At 28.3% G+C, this 19,580-nt stretch overlaps 1 protein-coding gene across 1 annotated transcript in view; it reads left to right on the top strand.

The window, feature by feature from the left end:
• LOC113375308 (potassium voltage-gated channel protein Shaw) overlaps nucleotides 1–19,580 on the top strand; it is a 315,710-nt gene that overhangs the window by 249,307 nt on the left and 46,823 nt on the right. Inside the window, exons 5-7 of the mRNA XM_026615246.1 lie at nucleotides 4,555–4,749; nucleotides 7,551–7,769; nucleotides 14,223–14,543. Coding sequence (XP_026471031.1) covers nucleotides 4,555–4,749; nucleotides 7,551–7,769; nucleotides 14,223–14,543 — 735 coding nt within the window. The remainder of the gene's footprint in view (nucleotides 1–4,554; nucleotides 4,750–7,550; nucleotides 7,770–14,222; nucleotides 14,544–19,580) is intronic.

The following is a 19,580-nucleotide window of genomic DNA, read 5'->3' as shown; positions in this document are numbered from 1 at the left end:
CTGATTAATCAAAGCATTAATAAATTTTTACCACTTATCGTAGGCCTCTTGTGTTTTAGCATGTTCATTAAAACCAGGAACTCTATTGCCATACAACGTTTCATTAAAAAAAGGTTAACAATCAATTAACGATTCAGCCGATCTGCGCTAAAAAATAATCAGCGCAATACCTAAATGATATGTTCCGAATAGATTTTTAAATTTTTAATATTGATTCAAAATTTTTGGTTAAAACGTGTACGGAAAATTTTGTACTTTTCTGCTAATTTTAACGAAACCGCTCAGTCGATCGTATCAAAAAAAAACTTATCACAGTTTATCGAATGGCTTTCAATTTTTTGAAATCGGTTCAGTCGTTTTTGAGGTAACGTCGATGAAAGATTAAAATTTGCACGCACACATACATACATACTCTATCGAAATTTGGTCTCATTCGATTTAGAATGACTTAAAACGTCGATAAATCATAAAAATAGCAACTGGAATTGTCTGGCAAAAATAAAGTTCTCCTTCGGGAAGTTAAAATGTAGTCTTTCTGTAACTAATGAGTTAAAGTCAATATAATAAATTCTTGACGGTAATAAAGCTTTTCTACATAAACCATAGAACAGCATGTGGTCGCCAGCGCCGTTGGCTGAATTATGTTCGGTTTCATGTATGAAGTACGATACCAAATTTATTGTCAAGACATCTGTGCGGCCATATATTTGCTAGTACATTATATAATATATTACGTAAGGATGAATCACTGTACATGATATATAATTATTACGTATTTCGGTAATTAAACATCTGCTATGATTTACTATTAGCGTTTTGCAATGAACAGTTATCATTTGGAACAATCGCTGCAATAGTTGCACACTTCAGTACTCAAGACTTATAACCTCAACCTTATGATATTTAAATTACATTAATTACACAATCATCTCGAAAAAATGTGACCATTTCCATAATATTCCCAAATGTAAATCATTTTACCTTGTCGTCATTAAAAGAATTCTCAAAACCTTCTCAAAATGTCCATTTGATTGATCACACTTGCATATGCCTGAAACAATTTAAAACAAACGATTAGTGCCATGTGCATTTCAAGATAAAAGTTTCATTATAACAAGTACTTTTATTATAATCTAAAAAGGATATTTTTGAAATTTAGTTTGATAATATCAAAATGTCCATATTTTTGTGATCAGTTGAGCTTTTTGTTATCAATAACCAATCAAATACAATTCAGTCTTCTATTTCTTTTCGATAAAGATCAACTTCGTTTTACGAACGATTTGATGAATGAATTTTATTGACATTTAAAAAATTCCAGATTCTTCATGAAGAAATTTTTCTCTCATTTTTATTGATACCTATGCAATCTATTTTACTATTGTGTAAAATTTGCTTATAACGTTTTTGTTGCATTTATATATAATTTATTGTATGTTTTAAATTACCAATTATTATTGTTTGTTGATTGTTAAAAATATATTTAAAAATTAACTATATTTTACTTTTCAAGAATTTTTTAAATTCTTCAATTTTTTCCGTTAAAATAAGTATTGAAGGTAAAGTTATAAAATCACAATACTCATTTTTATGCTACAAACCGTTACTGCTTCCCAATCCCTTCATCTTGATTATTAACAAAAAAATTGAATTATAATAGATTGCATAGAAAACAAGATCTTGGATATCAGTAAAACATGATAATTGCTAATTATATAATTAGGCTTAATCTTCTTTTCTATGGAAGCAGAAGTCAATCGATACACATTAGTTATATAAATCCGACTAATTAGATATTACGCGATAATATCCATCAATAGAGCCAGTTTAGGCCATGACTAGTGTTACCAATATTTTTCAGTGAAAATATATACCTTCAAAAATCTTCAATTATCTAATTAAGATACGCAATGGAGAGTGCCAACAATTTATCAAATTGATATTTTAAAATCTTATAAAATTAAAAATTAATACGTATTAAAAACTGTGTTCAGTTGTACTACGATATTATTCTATACTTTCTAAAAAATCTCTAAAAAATCAACATTCTCAAAAGTATTTTTTATCAACGTGCTATATTTTATGGAAATAACGTATTCTATTTACATTCAGCAAAATCTTGTAAATGCAAGTACATAAATCAACGAAAGTTTTGTCATTGAATTTATGTTCAAACCTGTACCTTAACCCCTTCTGTAGTATCGAAATCGAGTCAACTTGGTGATACTATTATTTTTGCAAAAGCTTCCAGCAATTGAATGTTTACTCATTTTACTAATTGCAGATTTTTGTGTAAACAGTTATGAAGTTTAATTGCTCTATGACAAATAAGAGCTTCATAATTCCGTTATTGTCTCTCTTAATCTGCTAAGGATAGGAAGGGATCAGCTCAGATAGTATTAAATCGTGATTGTGAAATCTAGCATTTAATAGCATTGTAAAATAACATGATGAATGAGATTATCTCTATAATATTATTACTAGGCAAATTATGTTAATTAATGTTGAGCTTTTTGTAATCTACTTGTAGTAGTAGCTACGTCAATTGTAACGATTTCCTTTAAATAGGTAACAAATTACTGTTTTTAAAATTTATCACAAATTTAATTAATAAATGTATCTACATACACACATATTAAAACACTATCTGTGATTGTGTGTTTAATAGCCAACAAGTCTAACTACAAATATTTAAACATTGACAATTATTAACTTTAGGTAGATATAGGTATGTTATGATAATCGCACAAATCCAAAATGAACATTTTTGCACATCTTTACGTTTTAAATCTTCTGAACATTTTGGCACACCTTACAAAGAATGGATGTGTGTTTATGCATGTATGGATACGGTTTTTGGCACTGGCAATTCCACTCGTTTGGGATACAAAGCAAAAAGTGCTGAAAATGACAGTTTAAAATTTCTCTAAGCCTGATAGCAATTTTTGATCATTTTTTATACCTTAGAATTCTAAAATGCTTTCTTGGGCAGAATAACTTTGAGAAACCTACTCGAAACTATTAGGAGAATACCTCAAGATCAATATTCTTAATGCAGCAACGATGACAATGTACATTTGCAGATAGTTATAAAAAGCAATCAAAATAAAAAGCCTATTTTCGGATATAAAATCAAGATAAATATAAGAGAAAACCTCTAAGAATAAGAAGTGATCATGAGGTACACTTATAATGACATGTGCGGGATGTAGAACTAATTAACCTCCCGACAGAATAGTTTATTTTATTTTGTTATTTCCATTGCTGGCTTGGTATTTGAAGATTAGTTTTGAATCATTGACTGTAATAAAAATGTGAATAAATGTATACCATAATTAAAACTTATACATATATTATATTATATTATATTATTGTCCAGGGGTACAGCTTTCTGATGACTTGAGAGATTACGAAGTCATCGAGAGCGAACATTAACAAAAATTAATTTATCAAAATAAAATAAATTTTCCAAGAAAAGCTAATCTGCTACATACACTTATTTGGGGCTATCTACGGGAGACCAGAGAATACATATGTTACCTGGAAATAAATACAGGATAGTCCCGTGAGGCCCGGGCCTAGGGCGGCAAATTTTTCCGAATGTCAAAATTTTAAACCCGAAAAATTGTCACTGCAATTTATTTTAAGGATTGATCCTGTTCTATATAATTTTATTTCTATATTATGAAATAGAATGTTATTCATTTTCTAATCAAACGTATTCAGGGGCGCCTCATTAATATTTTTATTGATTTTCATGTTTAAAATAAAAATTATTAAATTGATGAGCTTTTTGGGAGAAATAAAATAGAATAAAATAAAATTTTTGGGAGAAATAAATAATTTGATAATTCAAAAAAAAAGTATTACAATATGTTCAGAGGGCCTTGAAACGTGAAGATAAAAAAACATGTTTGATTCTTTTGCAATTACTATTACTTACCCAACGCAAAGTTAGAAATTATATCTAAATAATTTAAAATAAATTGTTTAATAAAAAAAGTAAAATTTTGTCTATTAAAAAGGGCGCCTAAACGGATAGGGCCTAGGGCGGCAGAAAGCTTAATCCGCCACTGCGTAAAATAACTAATGTTGGCTATGTTACGTAGCTGTTTTCATACAAAATATTACTAAATACCATGTATTCGCTGCGCGATCAGGTGTTTTACACAAAAATGCAATTTCACTCGTATGTTATCGAACCATATCTCAAAGATGCAGTTATGATAACATCGCTTTTTTGATGCTTGTGCATTTTCTAGGTTAGGTTTTATATTCAAAATGCCTGACTAAACAGCAACCACATTTTCCAGGTTTTAGTACCCTTTGGTATGAAAACAGATACATAGCATAGCCTTGCCATAACATTGGTCTACGATAAAATCGGTTTATAATCTATTCATATATAGCGATATTAATTACTTTTTATGTTTTTTTTATATTTGTTCAGTGTTTACTACGCAGGAAGTTATGCGTTGATCTACACTCATATTTTAAACTTATTTCTAATTTTTAATATCTAGACGGTATATAATTTCATTTTATCTATTTCAGCATCGAGACACGCAAGAGACCCTGGCCGTGCTCGATCGGCTGGACTTGGACACGGAGAAACCGAGTGAGGAAGAAGTAGCGCGTAAGTTCGGTTATGAGGAAGCCTATTACAAAGGGAGCGTATCCTGGTGGCAGCGACTGAAGCCGCAAATGTGGAGTCTCTTTGACGAACCCTACAGTTCGAATGCCGCCAAGGTAAATAGAAATTGGAAGGAATCTTGGAACTGTGTTTGCGATACTTGTTTTGTCTTATTTTACCACAATTGTTCTTTCGCACTTATGTAACGTGTAATTGATACTAGATTTTTAATAATTTACAGATCACTTTAGTTGTAAAATTTTGTATTGTAGTTTGTTTAATTCTAATTGTCATAAAATTTGTGAAACACATTAAGGACCATCACAATACACACACACAAATATATACATATATATATATATATATATATATTTGTGTGTATTGTGGTGGTCCTTAATATGTGAATTTTCTAATATCTTTGCCCAAATGCTTCTGAATTGGTAAAATATTCAAATATATGGATACTCAGAAGAATATATCCAAATAATCTCTGAAAGTTTTAGCTCTTAATATTAACTTTAAGATAGTCCACACTCCAACCAAAGTTCCTTATGGAAATATTATGGGTGAAATTCCGTTTGTTAGAGTTTTATAACACAGCGGCAAGTGAATCAAAATTTTGAGAATAATATTGTATTAACTTATTTTGATCTGAAATAAAATATTTACAACAAAAATTAAACTTAGGAAATAATTTTACTTAGGAAGAAGAACCAAAAAGCTTTGGTTGTAGTGCGGACTATTTTAAAGTTAACAGTAAGCGCTAAAACTTTTAGAGATTTTTTTTTCAATTTGGAAGCCCCTGGAATGCAAGAAATTCTAAAATATCCATATTATAGACCACCCTATTATATATATATATATATATATATATATATATATATATATATGAGTGTGTGTAATTAAAATCTACATTCTGAATGAGTAATATTACAACTCTATATTTCGTTAGCAAAAGCTAAATCAGCTGTCAATCTAATCCGATTTGGGTATCTAGTATGATAAAAGTTTTCAAATTATTGCTAATTGAAAATCAAATCATCATGTTTTCAATAATCTCAATTTTGGTTATCATTATAGTTGGGTAATAGGTTATTCAAATTGATTTGAATGAAAAATTGATTCCATTTTATAGAGACTCTAATATTAAGTAAAAATTTCGTTTTCATTTCTATGGGTTCCGTATCAAGATTTCAAAAATTAGCTAAAGAAATTATCTCACGATGTTTGGAAATTAAAGTGCAACCTAGAGCTTTGGTGAAATTATGACAATTTTTCGGTTATTGGACTCAATTTTTACTAATTTTGTTTATTTAAACTTTGGAAACGTTACCGTGAGTAACATTTCTAAGACCACAGTTAAAAACAATACCAGAATTGCCCCAAGTTTTCGAAGATTAAGACTTTTTGTTGAACTATAAATTTAAAATTTTTAAAAATGACCGATATTGGTAATTTAAAATTCCTAGTTCAACAAAATGTTTTAATTCTTGCAATCTCTTGATCAATATATTTATGTGTTTGTAAATAAATATATTTGTGTGTATAAATAAGTATATACGTGTGTATGCATTAGTTGTTTGCTTTATTTTAGCATTTTCGCCCTGCTCAATGGTAATACTCCATTATAAAAGACTTGTAATTGAATTTCCTTAAGTCGTTGCTTGGTATTCTCTTTGTTATTTATTTTCCAATTTAACGATCATATTTTCCTCGAAGCTAATTAAATTCCGAAGAAAGTCTTGAGTAATAATTATGCTTTCATTATAAACTGATTGCATTATTAAAGATATTATTTGCATTTATTTAGATATATAGTACTTTTTACCTACTTTTGTATCTTTTTGCAAGATACAAGAACTACTAGACAATGCTTTAGTTAATTAGTTTTGTAATTATCGAAAAAAAAATACAATATGAATTTAATTATTAATTTACGGTTTTATGATATATATATATATATATATATACAAATTAATAAAAAAATTAAACTTTGCGTCCTTTTAAGAACAATATTAAAGTATAAAACAATCAGATTTCAATCAATCAATCAATCTTTTCTTTTTATCTCATTTTTTTTGTTGTTTTTTTTTTTTAAAATCGTACATACTGCAAAATCAACTAGATGAAAAATCGAAAGTCAAAATCGTTAAATCCTAATAAATTTTTATATAACCTATCTTTGAGATAAACTACTAATTTTGAAGAACAGTTAAAATTTTTAGGTTTTCTGCAATCTTTTTTCATATTGCTGGACAATATGATGTTATTTTCATAAATTTTTGTTTATAAATGTAAAAGTGTGAAAGATGATTACACACACACATATATGTATATATATATATATATATATATATATATATATATTCGTGTGTGTGTATTTACCATTTTCTACATTATTTCAAGCATATTATGATAATTATCAGTGTTTGAATGGCAAATTAAATACATAAACATTTATTCAAAAATAAAATAAAAATTGTTCATAGCCAAACACTCAATTATACACTATATTCATACAAATTTTAATTTCATTATAATTTCTTCATTGCGTGTTTCGAAAACTTATCAAATTTATACTGAATAGAAATGTTTCGAGTTTCTTTTTGTATCATTTACGGTTTAGATAAAACGTGAAAGTGAATATAGAAAAGTAAAAAACTAATATTTATTTGTATCCTAACAGCTTATATTAAATTTTTTTCAATATTTTATAGTGGCCTAAAATTTTCTGAAGCAATCTCTTCTAAATGAGGTATAAATGGTTTAAGTCCATTGTTGGGATGAACTCTTTACAACAATTGTAAATTAAATAATTAATTATATATATATATATATATATATAAATTAACGTGTGAGTGTATAAAAATCATTAGCTAATAATGTGTTTGTAAATATTTTGTCTTTTTTCTTTCAGATAATCGGGGTGATATCTGTGTTTTTCATTTGTGTCTCTATTCTGTCCTTCTGCCTCAAAACACACCCAGACATGAGGGTACCCGTTATACGAAACTTTACGGTGAAAACTGCCAATCACAGTCTGGCCTGGGTCTTAGACAAAACGCACACGAACGCACACGTGGCGTTCTTCTACATCGAATGCGTATGCAATGCTTGGTTCACGGTCGAAATTCTGGTAAGTACTTAATTTTTATTTATTCATAATGTTATCAAATCAATCTATCTGTTCGGATGTATTTTCATATTATTGTGTTGGCTATGAAGACTGCGATCTTTACATAAAGCTTTTGTACCGGAAAGTTGCTACCCCGACGAGAAGGTAGTGCATTATTGGATCGAGCTTACTTTCACTTTCATATACCATATACAATCTTCGATCAAGTACAACTTAGTGACAAATCAGTATTGTAATAGAAACTTGCAACAAATAAATAAATTATAACAACAAATCAATGTTTTATACACAACACAGTTTAAATGTTAAAATATAACTTAACAATCTGAGTTATCAAAGAAGAGACATCTAAATATACTTACACTATAAAAAGTATATACTGATGGGATCTACTTTACAAAAAACTGCAAATTTTATAATTATGTCATTCGTCAAATAATTAGATTCAGCAAAAACGAATTATGTTGATAGATGCTGCAAGAAGCTATTGCACATATTAATATATGATTAGTAATCAAAGGTGTAAGATTATTCATTTATGTATTTTACGAGAAAATTGCTTATTAAACAATAATTTGAACACAAAAAATATAATTGTTTCGTAATTAAATAATGAATACAACACATTGCAATAAATTAAAATATGAAGCATATTAAGAAAAAGAATTATGTAGTCATCACATGCATTAAAGGAATTTATATAGCAAATGATGTGACAAACTAAATCTATTATTTACTCTGTTTTCTTAAGATAGCAGTCAAGATACAATAATATTTTATAAGTCATTGTTGAATAAACAGAGTAAAAAAAAGTTCAAAAGAAAAAATAATAATTTACTCCATTGAGAGAAAAGTTTAACGGTTTATTTGAGGTAAATACCTCTATATTATACGCATATTGATTAAAAATTTGATATTACAAATATAATAATTATATTAAATTAAATAATTCAAAAAAATCAAATTATGTAAATAAATTGAATCGTTGGTCTCATAAAAGCATTTTTTATATAAACAAACTAGCCGACCCGACAGACTTTGTCCTGTCAAAAAAATGTGCAATATGGCGGTGTTTTGTTTCCACCTTTTTTCTATTCTTTGCAAAAAATTATCCTGAACAGAACCGTTACCCTGGTAATAATTCGGCGTGAATTAAAAAAAATTAAATAAAACACTATAAGCATTTAAAAGTAAGTAATTTTAATCATGTAAACCATACTTCAAAAATCAGTTCAATTTTCATTGTAGTGCTTTGTGATCAACGATGTTTTTTGTTTGATTTCCTGGCGCATAGACAAACAAATCTGATGGTTTTCCTATACGGGAACAGACAACGTACAATTTTCCATGTGAGAAACATGGGATTTCCAAATTAATACCACAAACACTTAATGATACCATAAACGCACTGGAAACTGTAGTCGTTTAATCTCAAATGGCACCTTAGTCGGAATCATTGGGATGCACGTTGCGTTATACTATCCTTTCAATATAGTTGCTTCCATCACGTTGTTTGGTAGTTTTTTTTATCGCTAACCTTGTGCCCTCGCAAAGGCGCGGTTGGTCGATATTTCGCAACATTATAATTGCCGATCCAACCTTTAATTGAAGATTGTGAGGTGACAATCCTACCAAATTCAGCGAGTTTAAAAACTTCGGTGGATCGTCTTGGTTAGTTGCCGAATCAACTGATTCGCCGGTAATTTGTTCTTGAATTTTGAAATTTAATTCATTTACATCAATGTGTTTGGCTGCCAATATAGCTCGTTAATTAATGGAAAGAGATTTCTATGTCTGTATAAATATTAACTTGTCAAATATCTCTTTTGTCTTGGAGAAAAAAAGCGGAAGGGAGATATTTGACAACCTTATATATTAAAAATTAGATTATCAAAAACTACACAAAATGTCATGACATAGAACATTGTTTTTTCTACAAAGTTCGTTGCCTACTCGATTAAAAAAGAAAAGGGTTGTTTTTAGGGTTTTCCTGGCAATTATTCGATTTTTTCTCGCCGTAACAACCATCCTTGGACTTCAACGAACATTTTAAAAAAAAAATTAGCCAAATTAGTCCAGGCGTTATTGAGTTATGCGCTTACCAACACATTTTGCGATCCATTTTTATATATAAGATAACCCTGAAATTAATGGTTAAATACGTTTTTATAGCTTTTCTTACGAATTTAAGAGTAACCGTAATAACCAAGATTTTCCTTCTGAATACGGAAACTGAAAACTAAATATTTTTTACGAAGATAGTAAAAAGTAAAAGCGTCCTAACGTAAAATTTATTTATAATATTATTTGATTATCTTTGGATTAAAATTATGACTCATGTGGATAATTATTGTTATACATTATTAGTATGCGCTTCAATTATCGTTTATTTAAATATTTACATAATAAGTTTTAAATTCATGGGTGAATTCGGCCTAAATCTGGCGATAGAGTGGAAATTTGCAGATAATTAACTTCGATGGTCAAAGTTAAACATACGTGACGTATTAATTAAAATGTTCAGTATAACCATATTATATGGAAAACTTTTGAAAAAATATAAAAGTCGATTCGTTATATGAAGGTATATTAAAAGTATATTCAATAAAATTGGCATGACAAAAATAATGTTTTGTTTGATTAACTTTTTGAATAACCGAATAACTATCTTGTAAATTAAGATAAATAATTTTAGTTTAAGAAGGAAAAAAATTAATATGAGATTTAATTTTCAACTTTTGAAATCTTCAACTGTATTTCTGAGACAAAGAATTTAAGACACTTTTAAGAAAAAATCATCGAAACCTTTTTTTGTTGAAAGACATGTTAGCTGTGTTATAAAAATTATACACACAAAATATATACATGTACCTACTTATAAATATCCATACATATTTTAATTATAAAATTCTTCGAATTTTTTATGATTATTGGGGCTTACGACAAAATTATCCAGTCCTTGTCCATACACAAAAATTATATGAACAAAATTTAAAAGGCATACAATAAAATGATTTAAAAGAAGCACATTGGTATATCTCAAAAACTAAAGCTGTTAGCAAGCTGTTCTGTTCGAAATCGGCGTCCTCGAATAACTTATAAACCATAATAACATCTCAGGGAAAAAAATAGCTGTCAGGCAGTTCACTAAATGATTTTTGTAAGCTAATTATTTTTAGTTTTATGTTGCAAAAATTGTGTAATATATCATGAAATCATAACACTACAATATTAAGTTTTCATTGATCATTACTATTAAATTTTCTTTACCAGCATCTACTCGCATTTACTAATGCAAACATACTAAGATGCAAGATTTGACGGATCACATAGTCCAGACCTTAACCAACATAATCTTGCGTGTTACATATAAAAATTAATAAAACCATCGATAAATATTTTATCAACGAGGTATTTGTTTCTGCGCTCTTTCATTTCGAAGCGAAATCAATACTTATATTTGCACATCGGGGTTTATAGAACGGATAGAAAAATACACTTGGGCGAAGAAATTCTATATATAAAAGAAACCATTCACGCTATGCCGAGGAACTAATTAATGTTATAAAATTAATTGACTGGGCCAATTATAAAGGGATATAGAAACGTATATAAAAGCTAACTCATGTTCAGATTTTTCTTTGAAAGGTATAAATATAAGTTCTCCTGACTCTTATTAGTTTTACACGGTTAACTTGTTAAATTGATCTTACTAGTATTTATAAATGAAAATAATTAATTTGGAAACTTGAGCTATTTTTATGATCATAAAATATACTATTATGTATTGATGACCAATAATACACATAATCATGAGAATTTTTACAATTTAAATAAATGCTTCTGTACATGCGGGATTACACAAATAATCATCGATTTTTTGGTAACGTATAATTTCGACAAAATGTGATTTGGAAAAATGCACTTGAAAATGTTATGAATTAGGTAGATAGATTTTTTTTCAACTTCCCGTAAGTTATTGTAATCGTCCAAAAATCGAAATTGAAAATTTTTACATTTATCGACGTTTTGAAGGTTTCTGAACATTTTGGCATACCTCAGAAAAAATTGATGTGTGTGTGTAAGGATATAATTTTTCGGTCACGTTTTCGGGCGCACGGATCAACCGATTTGAATGGTTCAAAAAACATTCGATTCCTATTGATAGGAAGATGTGCTGATTAGTTTTTGGCAAACGCAGGTCCGGCAGTTACAGAGATAAAGAGCAAAGAGTGCAGAAAATAGAAATCGAATTTTTGAGAGATTGGGGTATCCGATTTGAATGATCTAAAAATATTCAATTAGTAATGATTTGGAGAAGTGGTTATTAGTTTTTTGCAAAATTGGCCCAGCCATTTCGAAGATACAGAGCTAAATGTTAAAAAAATGGCAGTTTTTGAGAGAACTAAGCGTCCGATTTAAATGATTCAAAGAACTTTCTGCTTGTTTTAACAAAATAATTGATTTGGTAAAAAAAATTGTTTTAAAATATTTTTTTTTAAAAAAAAAGAATTTTTGTATATCGAAAATAAATCAGATTTTATTTTTAAATCTGAAAGTTCTAATATACTTTAAACAAATAATTTCAACTTTGCAATCCAGTTTATATAATTCTTATAAATATTAGACAATATTACAATATTAATAATAATCTATTTGAAAACATTCAGTATTTCTCGAACATTTAGTTACGGTACGGAAAGTTCCATCAATTTGCCTTAAGGCACGATGCCATACACCCCACTAGTTATTGATTTATTTAGGAGATAGAATTAATTTCTATGATCTTTTCCCAAAGAGGTTTAAAATTATCAATATTTATAAATTCAACTATTTAAATGGAATAGGCGGAGAAACAAATTGTCAGATAAGATTATGAAAATAATGACAAACAAATTAAAATATAGTTGAAACAGTAATATTTTCTACGATTACTCATGTACTATCTCATAAAGTTAAAAAACCCTATTAAGTTTTTTCAATTTCTTACTATTTATAATTCTTAAAATAGATGTTTCACAACACATAATTTTAGTCAACTTAATAAAATTAACTTATTTTAATGAGCAAACTATTATTACGAATTGTGTTGTATAGCTGAATTATATTTTATTCAATGAAAAAATATATATAATAAAATGGAAATTCAATACTGTTATTGATAGCCTGTGGTAGAAGTTTTTCAAGATGAATATCCTCACAATAAGCTATTATGTGAACTGAACGTTGTTTTCCTAAACTTCCTATATTATATTTACAGTTAAAATTTGAATACAGTTATGATATAGTCATTATAATTTGATTGATAGAGTAAAGTAGTCAATTTTATAATACTATTTTGTTCTACAACCAAACTGTTGAAATTTAAATTTTAATTCACTTTATTTAATTGTTTTGATATGGTATGCGTTGTAAGTTTTATCATAGATTTAATTGATTTTTTATATAATCTCTATAAAAGATCACATGTGGTTGGAGTAAAAAGGAAAAACTAAACTTTTTCGCTGGCAAAGGTGCAAAAAATAAGATAATAAAATCATATAAAGGTAAAAAAGGAATTGTACACTCTTGTACAATTCTTGTACAATAAATTAATAGTTATTCCAACTTTGCTGATAAATATTTAAGTACAATCTTTGTAAACAAGTGCTCATGTAATTTGTATTTGACATAGGATAAATAATATAGCTTTTAGTACGGAAAATCACTCAAATTTTCTGAACATATTCCGAAAGTTGGTTGTGATGTATGTTGTTTGGTTTTTATAGTATGATTACTGTCTTTATGCTTATAAAATTATATTATATATTGCCATGCTGAATGGTATATTTCACTCGAAGATGCATTTAATACAACTCAACCATGAATCGCATAAGATCAGCGCGCGGCATGCATAGCTTGCAATGCATTTCCTTATCAATAGCAGATTGGCCGGGTAGTTATCGTCGAGGAATTCTAATTTTTAAATAAGAATAGATACTGTCCAGGAGGTAGTGAAAAACAGAAGTGGAATTCATCATGACAAGATCATCAACCACAATAGCCTCACATTATTTCCCGTATTACAAGCATTATATATTAGAAGATTGAAGAATAAGCATCCCTTCGATCTAAAGCATTAAAATGGAGTAACCCACTGGGGTGATCTCCGTCATGTCATATATATAGAATTCCAATACTGTTACTGGACTTCTAATAATCAACACAATAGCTTATAGAATTTTTTTTCTGATTGCTATTTAACTATTGTAAAAAAAAAATTATTGAGGAACTAAACAAACTCATATTGTTTAGTGTACTATACTAACACTAGAGTTTTACTTCCGGGATACACACTACCCTGGCATATTTCCAGTAGTAGATTTTATTCACATAAGATTATTCATTGAATTCTGTTAGAGTATAAAAAATCTCTCCAATTATGTAAAGCACATGTTTCTTTTTCCCTTCCAGGTGCGATTCATCTCATCGCCTAACAAATGCGTGTTCGTGAAATCATCGGTGAACATCATTGACTACATCGCGACGCTAAGCTTCTACATCGATCTCGGGCTGCAGAAGTTCGCGTCGCATCTGGAGAATGCGGACATTCTCGAATTCTTCTCCATCATCCGCATCATGCGACTTTTCAAACTCACCAGGCACAGTTCCGGCCTCAAGATTCTCATACAGACCTTCCGGGCGTCGGCGAAAGAGCTCACTCTACTTGTATTCTTCTTGGTGCTGGGCATTGTAATATTTGCCAGTCTGGTCTACTATGCGGAAAGGATTCAAGTGAGTATTTTTTTCATTATTTGATCTTTATTACATTTTATACAAAAATGGGGTATAAAATTTATTTCAGTGAAAAAGTGGTTAAGGAAGTATTTTAGTTATTTTTTCTTTTATTTCATATTTTTGAAGTTTAACTATTTAAGAATGTGTACGAAAGGATTTTAAAACTAGCTGTAAGTGGAATTCTGTCTTAAGGCAATTAGGGCATTGTGCCTTAAGGCAAATTGCTGGAACTTCCCGTACAAAAAATTATTATTTTTTTTAAAAACGATTAACATTTTTGAAAAAAATTTACTTCGAAAAAAATAAGATTTTTGAGAAACTATAAATTGGACAAAAAATTACTTTTTTTTGAAAAAAAAAAATTTTTTTTTTAAAAATTTTTTTTTTAATTTTTAAAAAAAAATTTTTTTTTAATTTTTTTTTTGAAAAAAAAAATGTTTTCTTTATTTTGACATATTTTGGAAGATCTGAACTTGTTTTTCAAAGCAATCGTACTGCTTTAACTGCATAGAGACAAAATATAAAGCGCGTAAGCGCGGCGTCGCTGTCTAACGGGTAAACATTGATACGGAACCCATAAGAAAATAAACAAAATTTATACTTATTGTTAAAATCTCTATAAAATATCTGAAAATTTGATGTGCATATGTCTAATGATCATTTTTGACCGCCAAATAGCATTTTTTTTTACTTTTTTTGTTAGATCTCCGAAACCGCTAGACCTGCCTTTATGAAAATTTGATCAATTCTTTACCTTGTCAATACAAGTAAAATGTTTTTTGAATTATTAAAATCGGACGCTCCCTTCTCTTAAAAACTGAGTTACCGTTTTCGGCACTTTTTGCCCCGTATCTCCGGAACGGCTAGACCTGCCTTCGCCAAAAACTAATCAGCACGTCTCCTTATCAATACGAATCGAATGTTTTTTGAATTATTCAAATCGGTTAATCCGTGTTCCCGAAATCGTCGACGAAAATTTGTATCCGCACATACATACACACACGCACACACACACACACACATACATCCATTTTTTCTAAGGTATGCCAAAATGTTCAGAAACCTCTGAAACGTAAAGATATATAAAAATTTTCATTTTCGATTTTTTTGCGATTACTATAACTTACCCTACGGGAAGTTAAAAAATAAATTATTTTTGGAGATACAACTGATTATGATAAAACTTTGTTTCCTTTCTTTTACAAAAAGTTACATGCGTTTTTCTCAAAACTGTCTTTTCCAATACGATGCCTACGATTTCTCGAATTTTACTGAACCGATTTACTTGAAAATTTCAGAGAATCTTCTACATAGGCTTCTTTCTGGCATATAGTAGCATCATTTCTAAATTTAAATTTTTACTACTTTTTTAAAATTCGTAAAAGTCAAAAGTGATACTTTTTTTTAAATAGTCGGCATTTTGGCATTTTTTTTAACTTAACCCTAGTATATGCCATTGCGACATTTTTTTTTTAGATTAATGCTCATTTTTTCATTTTGGATTTTGGCAGAAAAGTAAAAATGATAATTTGCTTTAGTTTTGAAGATTGTATCTCAAAAGATATTGCTGACAGCAAAATTCAGTATAATCAACTTTTTTATATTTATTTTAAATAATTTAGAATTAGTTGGAGATATGAAAAAGGTCGAAGGTCAATCATTTTAAATATAATTTAAACATGAACACTTTATACTATTTCTGTAAAAATAGTTATTACGTTGAACACCTAACATTGGAAAACAAATATTGATAAAGTACTCTATATGAAATATAAACGATTAATTTGAAATGTGCAATTTTTCACGATTTGAGGTTTGAACTTCCAATCCAAGGCTTGCAAAATAGTAAAAGTTACTTAAGGGGACATTCTAGTGTAGAGGCATAAATATTCATAATTAAAAGGAGTCCTCACTTCAACAACAGTTAATTTTGAAAATCATTAACTTTTTGGGTTTCATTTTTTCTGTACTCTTGTAACGTTGAGAAATGATTTATAGAAAAATTAATTACTTTTTTACAATGATTTAAAAGTGACCTACAATTTATGCCTCTACACTAGAATGTCCCCTTAAGTAATTTTTACTATTTTGCAAGCCTTGGATTGGAAGTTTAAACTTTAAATCGTGAAAAATCGCGTATTTTAATTAATCGTTTATATTTTATATAAAGTACTTTATCAATATTTGTTTTCTACTGTTAGGTGTTCAATGTAATAATATTTTCACAGAAAATAGTACAAGTGTTCATATTTAAATTATATTTATTATTATCGACTTTGACCTTTTTATATCTCCAACTAACTCTAATTATTTAAAATAAATATGGAATAGTTGATTATACTCAGTCTTGCAGTCAGCAATATCTGTTAAGATACAATCTTTAAAACTGAAGCACAATATCATTTTACTTTTCTGCAATAAGTTATCTCTATTATATGTATTCCATCAAATCAGTTCATGCCTGATCATCCAATTTAAAAAGAAGCAGAAAACTCAATACTATTGTATAATATTTTCCTGTGCTTCATTCTTTTTACATGAATAGTTACAATAAATTCAGTGGAATTACTAAAATCGATGAAAAATTCAATCTATATTTTGAAAAACATTTTTTTGCTGTTCTACACAAAAAGGTTGAGTGTTCGTTTTGCATTTTCAAATACTTCGAGCTGAAATTTCAAAGCTAGCTTTAATTTTAATCATTTAGCTTTTCTATACTTTTCAATGTTATTCTCTCATTCTGAACTTTTATCGTAATTTGGAAATCATTGTGCCACGCAGATCTTAATTCCTTTCCTTCGCTTCCTTTAAGTTGCATTATTTCTACATACGCCAAAGAAATTTACAATTACATAATATTGATCTGAACTGGTTTTAAGTATTAATTTTTGTCCGTTCGCAACTTGTCTGTGAATTTATTGTAATAACTTGCGATAAGTACGAATATACGTTTTCCGGTCAGACATGATCGCCCAAAAATCTATGCTATTTGCCCACTTTCGGCTGAATAGTAAGGTTATATGCACATATTTCATAACGTAACACTTTTTTCCATTTTTACTATGGTGCATGTAAACAAAAATCTTAATACAAAAAGTAAATAACGCAGCGTTCGTTACAGTAGACTAGCAATAAGTATGTTTGCACGGTACATCAGAATATTGAGCTTTACTGTAGTAAAATAATAAGGTAGTTTTTGTATGTTTTCAATACATGCATATTTTTCCATATTTAAAACTATGAATAATTTAATCGCGTTCATTATATTGAGGCGCATAAACGCATAAGAGAATTTGCATTCGGAAGCAGTTAAAAATTGCAGGAAAGTGAATATTTAATAAGATAACCCATACAACTTTATTTAATAAAATTCATATTTTATTAGAATTTTATTCATTTTATAAAACTTCTATATTCCCTCACTAAAATGTTCATTGTTTGGTGAAAAGAGTTATTAAAAACAATATGGGTTTTACATTGTAAGAAGCTTCACAATAATTTATATTATATAGATATATATATATTATATATATATATATATATATATAAATAATATTTTAAAAATTATTAAGAAGCGATGAGACTTCATGAAAGTTCATTAACGTATAACGTTGTCTCACAGAAATTAGCTAACTTATAAGAGAGTATAAATAAGGCTAAAATTGATTATTTACCAATTGCATGTAAAACATTAGATTTTCTACGAAAATTGACCATATTTTAATTTACAAAGTATGACAATTTCAAGAATAAGAAAATTGATACAAATACACTTATTGTTAGAAAAAAGTTCCTGTTTTCAATAAATTTTTTACGAGGTTCCTAATGCATCATACGTCATTTTCATCCTTATTAGCATTCAATATTTTATCTTAAATTATTAATTGCATATTGTTTAATCACAAATATATTAAATTGATAAGCTGCAGAGTTGTAAACTGAATACATTGCGATTGAAAATCTTCTAGTCTTAACAAACGATGAAAACTATGTTAAAAATTAAAACTTCCATTTTTGAAAATACAAAACCAAGTTCCAATAAACATTTTATCAAGTTCTATGAATGGTTATGATATTTAATTTTTTTATTTATTCGGATATTTTTAATTTTATTCAAATATTAAAATGATTCGTCTAGTGTAAACGTGCTGTTATTAGCATTCCATTATATATGAGTACATAATATATAAGTATTTTCCCAGAAAGCAAGTCCATTAAAAGAGCGCACCTCATATTCTCATTGTTTTCCTTCTATTTACTTTGTAGTTTTCCAACTGCAGTACTAAACTATTCTTTCATAACGTGCCTCTGCTTCCAATTATCTGTAATTTCTCAAGCAACTCGTTAATTATTCACATTCTTCTTCGTAACTTCTTGAATACCTCTTTTGTCTTCTGTAGAGTAGTGCATAGACCCAATCCAGTACAGTTATTTCTTTTTTTAATATCTGCACTTTGCCGTTTGAAACTTTGTCGATCCACTTTATCATCATTCCAGCTACTGAATCAGAGTTCAAATTAAAGGAAATATATAGGATCCATTCTGGAAATGCAGTATTTCATTACTTTTATTCTAAAGTGAGCATTTAAATAACTCATTAGTAGAATTTTATTTATGAAATTTATAAAAAAAAATATTTTATTTATAAACACTGGCGCTGACAATTCTAGCTTCGAATATTATGCATGCACCATATGTTTTCAGTTAAAATGCTCCAAAAATATTTGAAACGATACATATCGTCCGTGATGTTTCTTGACAGCTTATATTTTTTTAATGATATAAATATAAACTTTGTGTCAAATGCGTGAAGTAAAACTTAACATCTTACTAAAAGTACAAAAATGGTAATAAGTAAGAAAAACATCAGATTTATCAGCTATAGTTATCAGATAACTATAGTCATATCAATGTAGGTTTACTCCAACTCTGAAAGTATTAAGCTTTGTTGAACTATTTTGTAGAAAAACTTACAAAATTAAATCAAAACTTTTGTAATACGATGCAGATTTTAGGTAGTGTTTGTATCGAGTT

Source organism: Ctenocephalides felis, unplaced genomic scaffold, assembly GCF_003426905.1.
Source record: "Ctenocephalides felis isolate EL2017-DRISC unplaced genomic scaffold, ASM342690v1 CF-g0.4_SCAFFOLD_01886, whole genome shotgun sequence".
Taxonomy (NCBI): domain Eukaryota; kingdom Metazoa; phylum Arthropoda; class Insecta; order Siphonaptera; family Pulicidae; genus Ctenocephalides; species Ctenocephalides felis.
The sequence above is the reverse complement of the archived record's forward strand: the minus strand, read 5'-3'. Positions and strand labels throughout refer to the sequence as shown.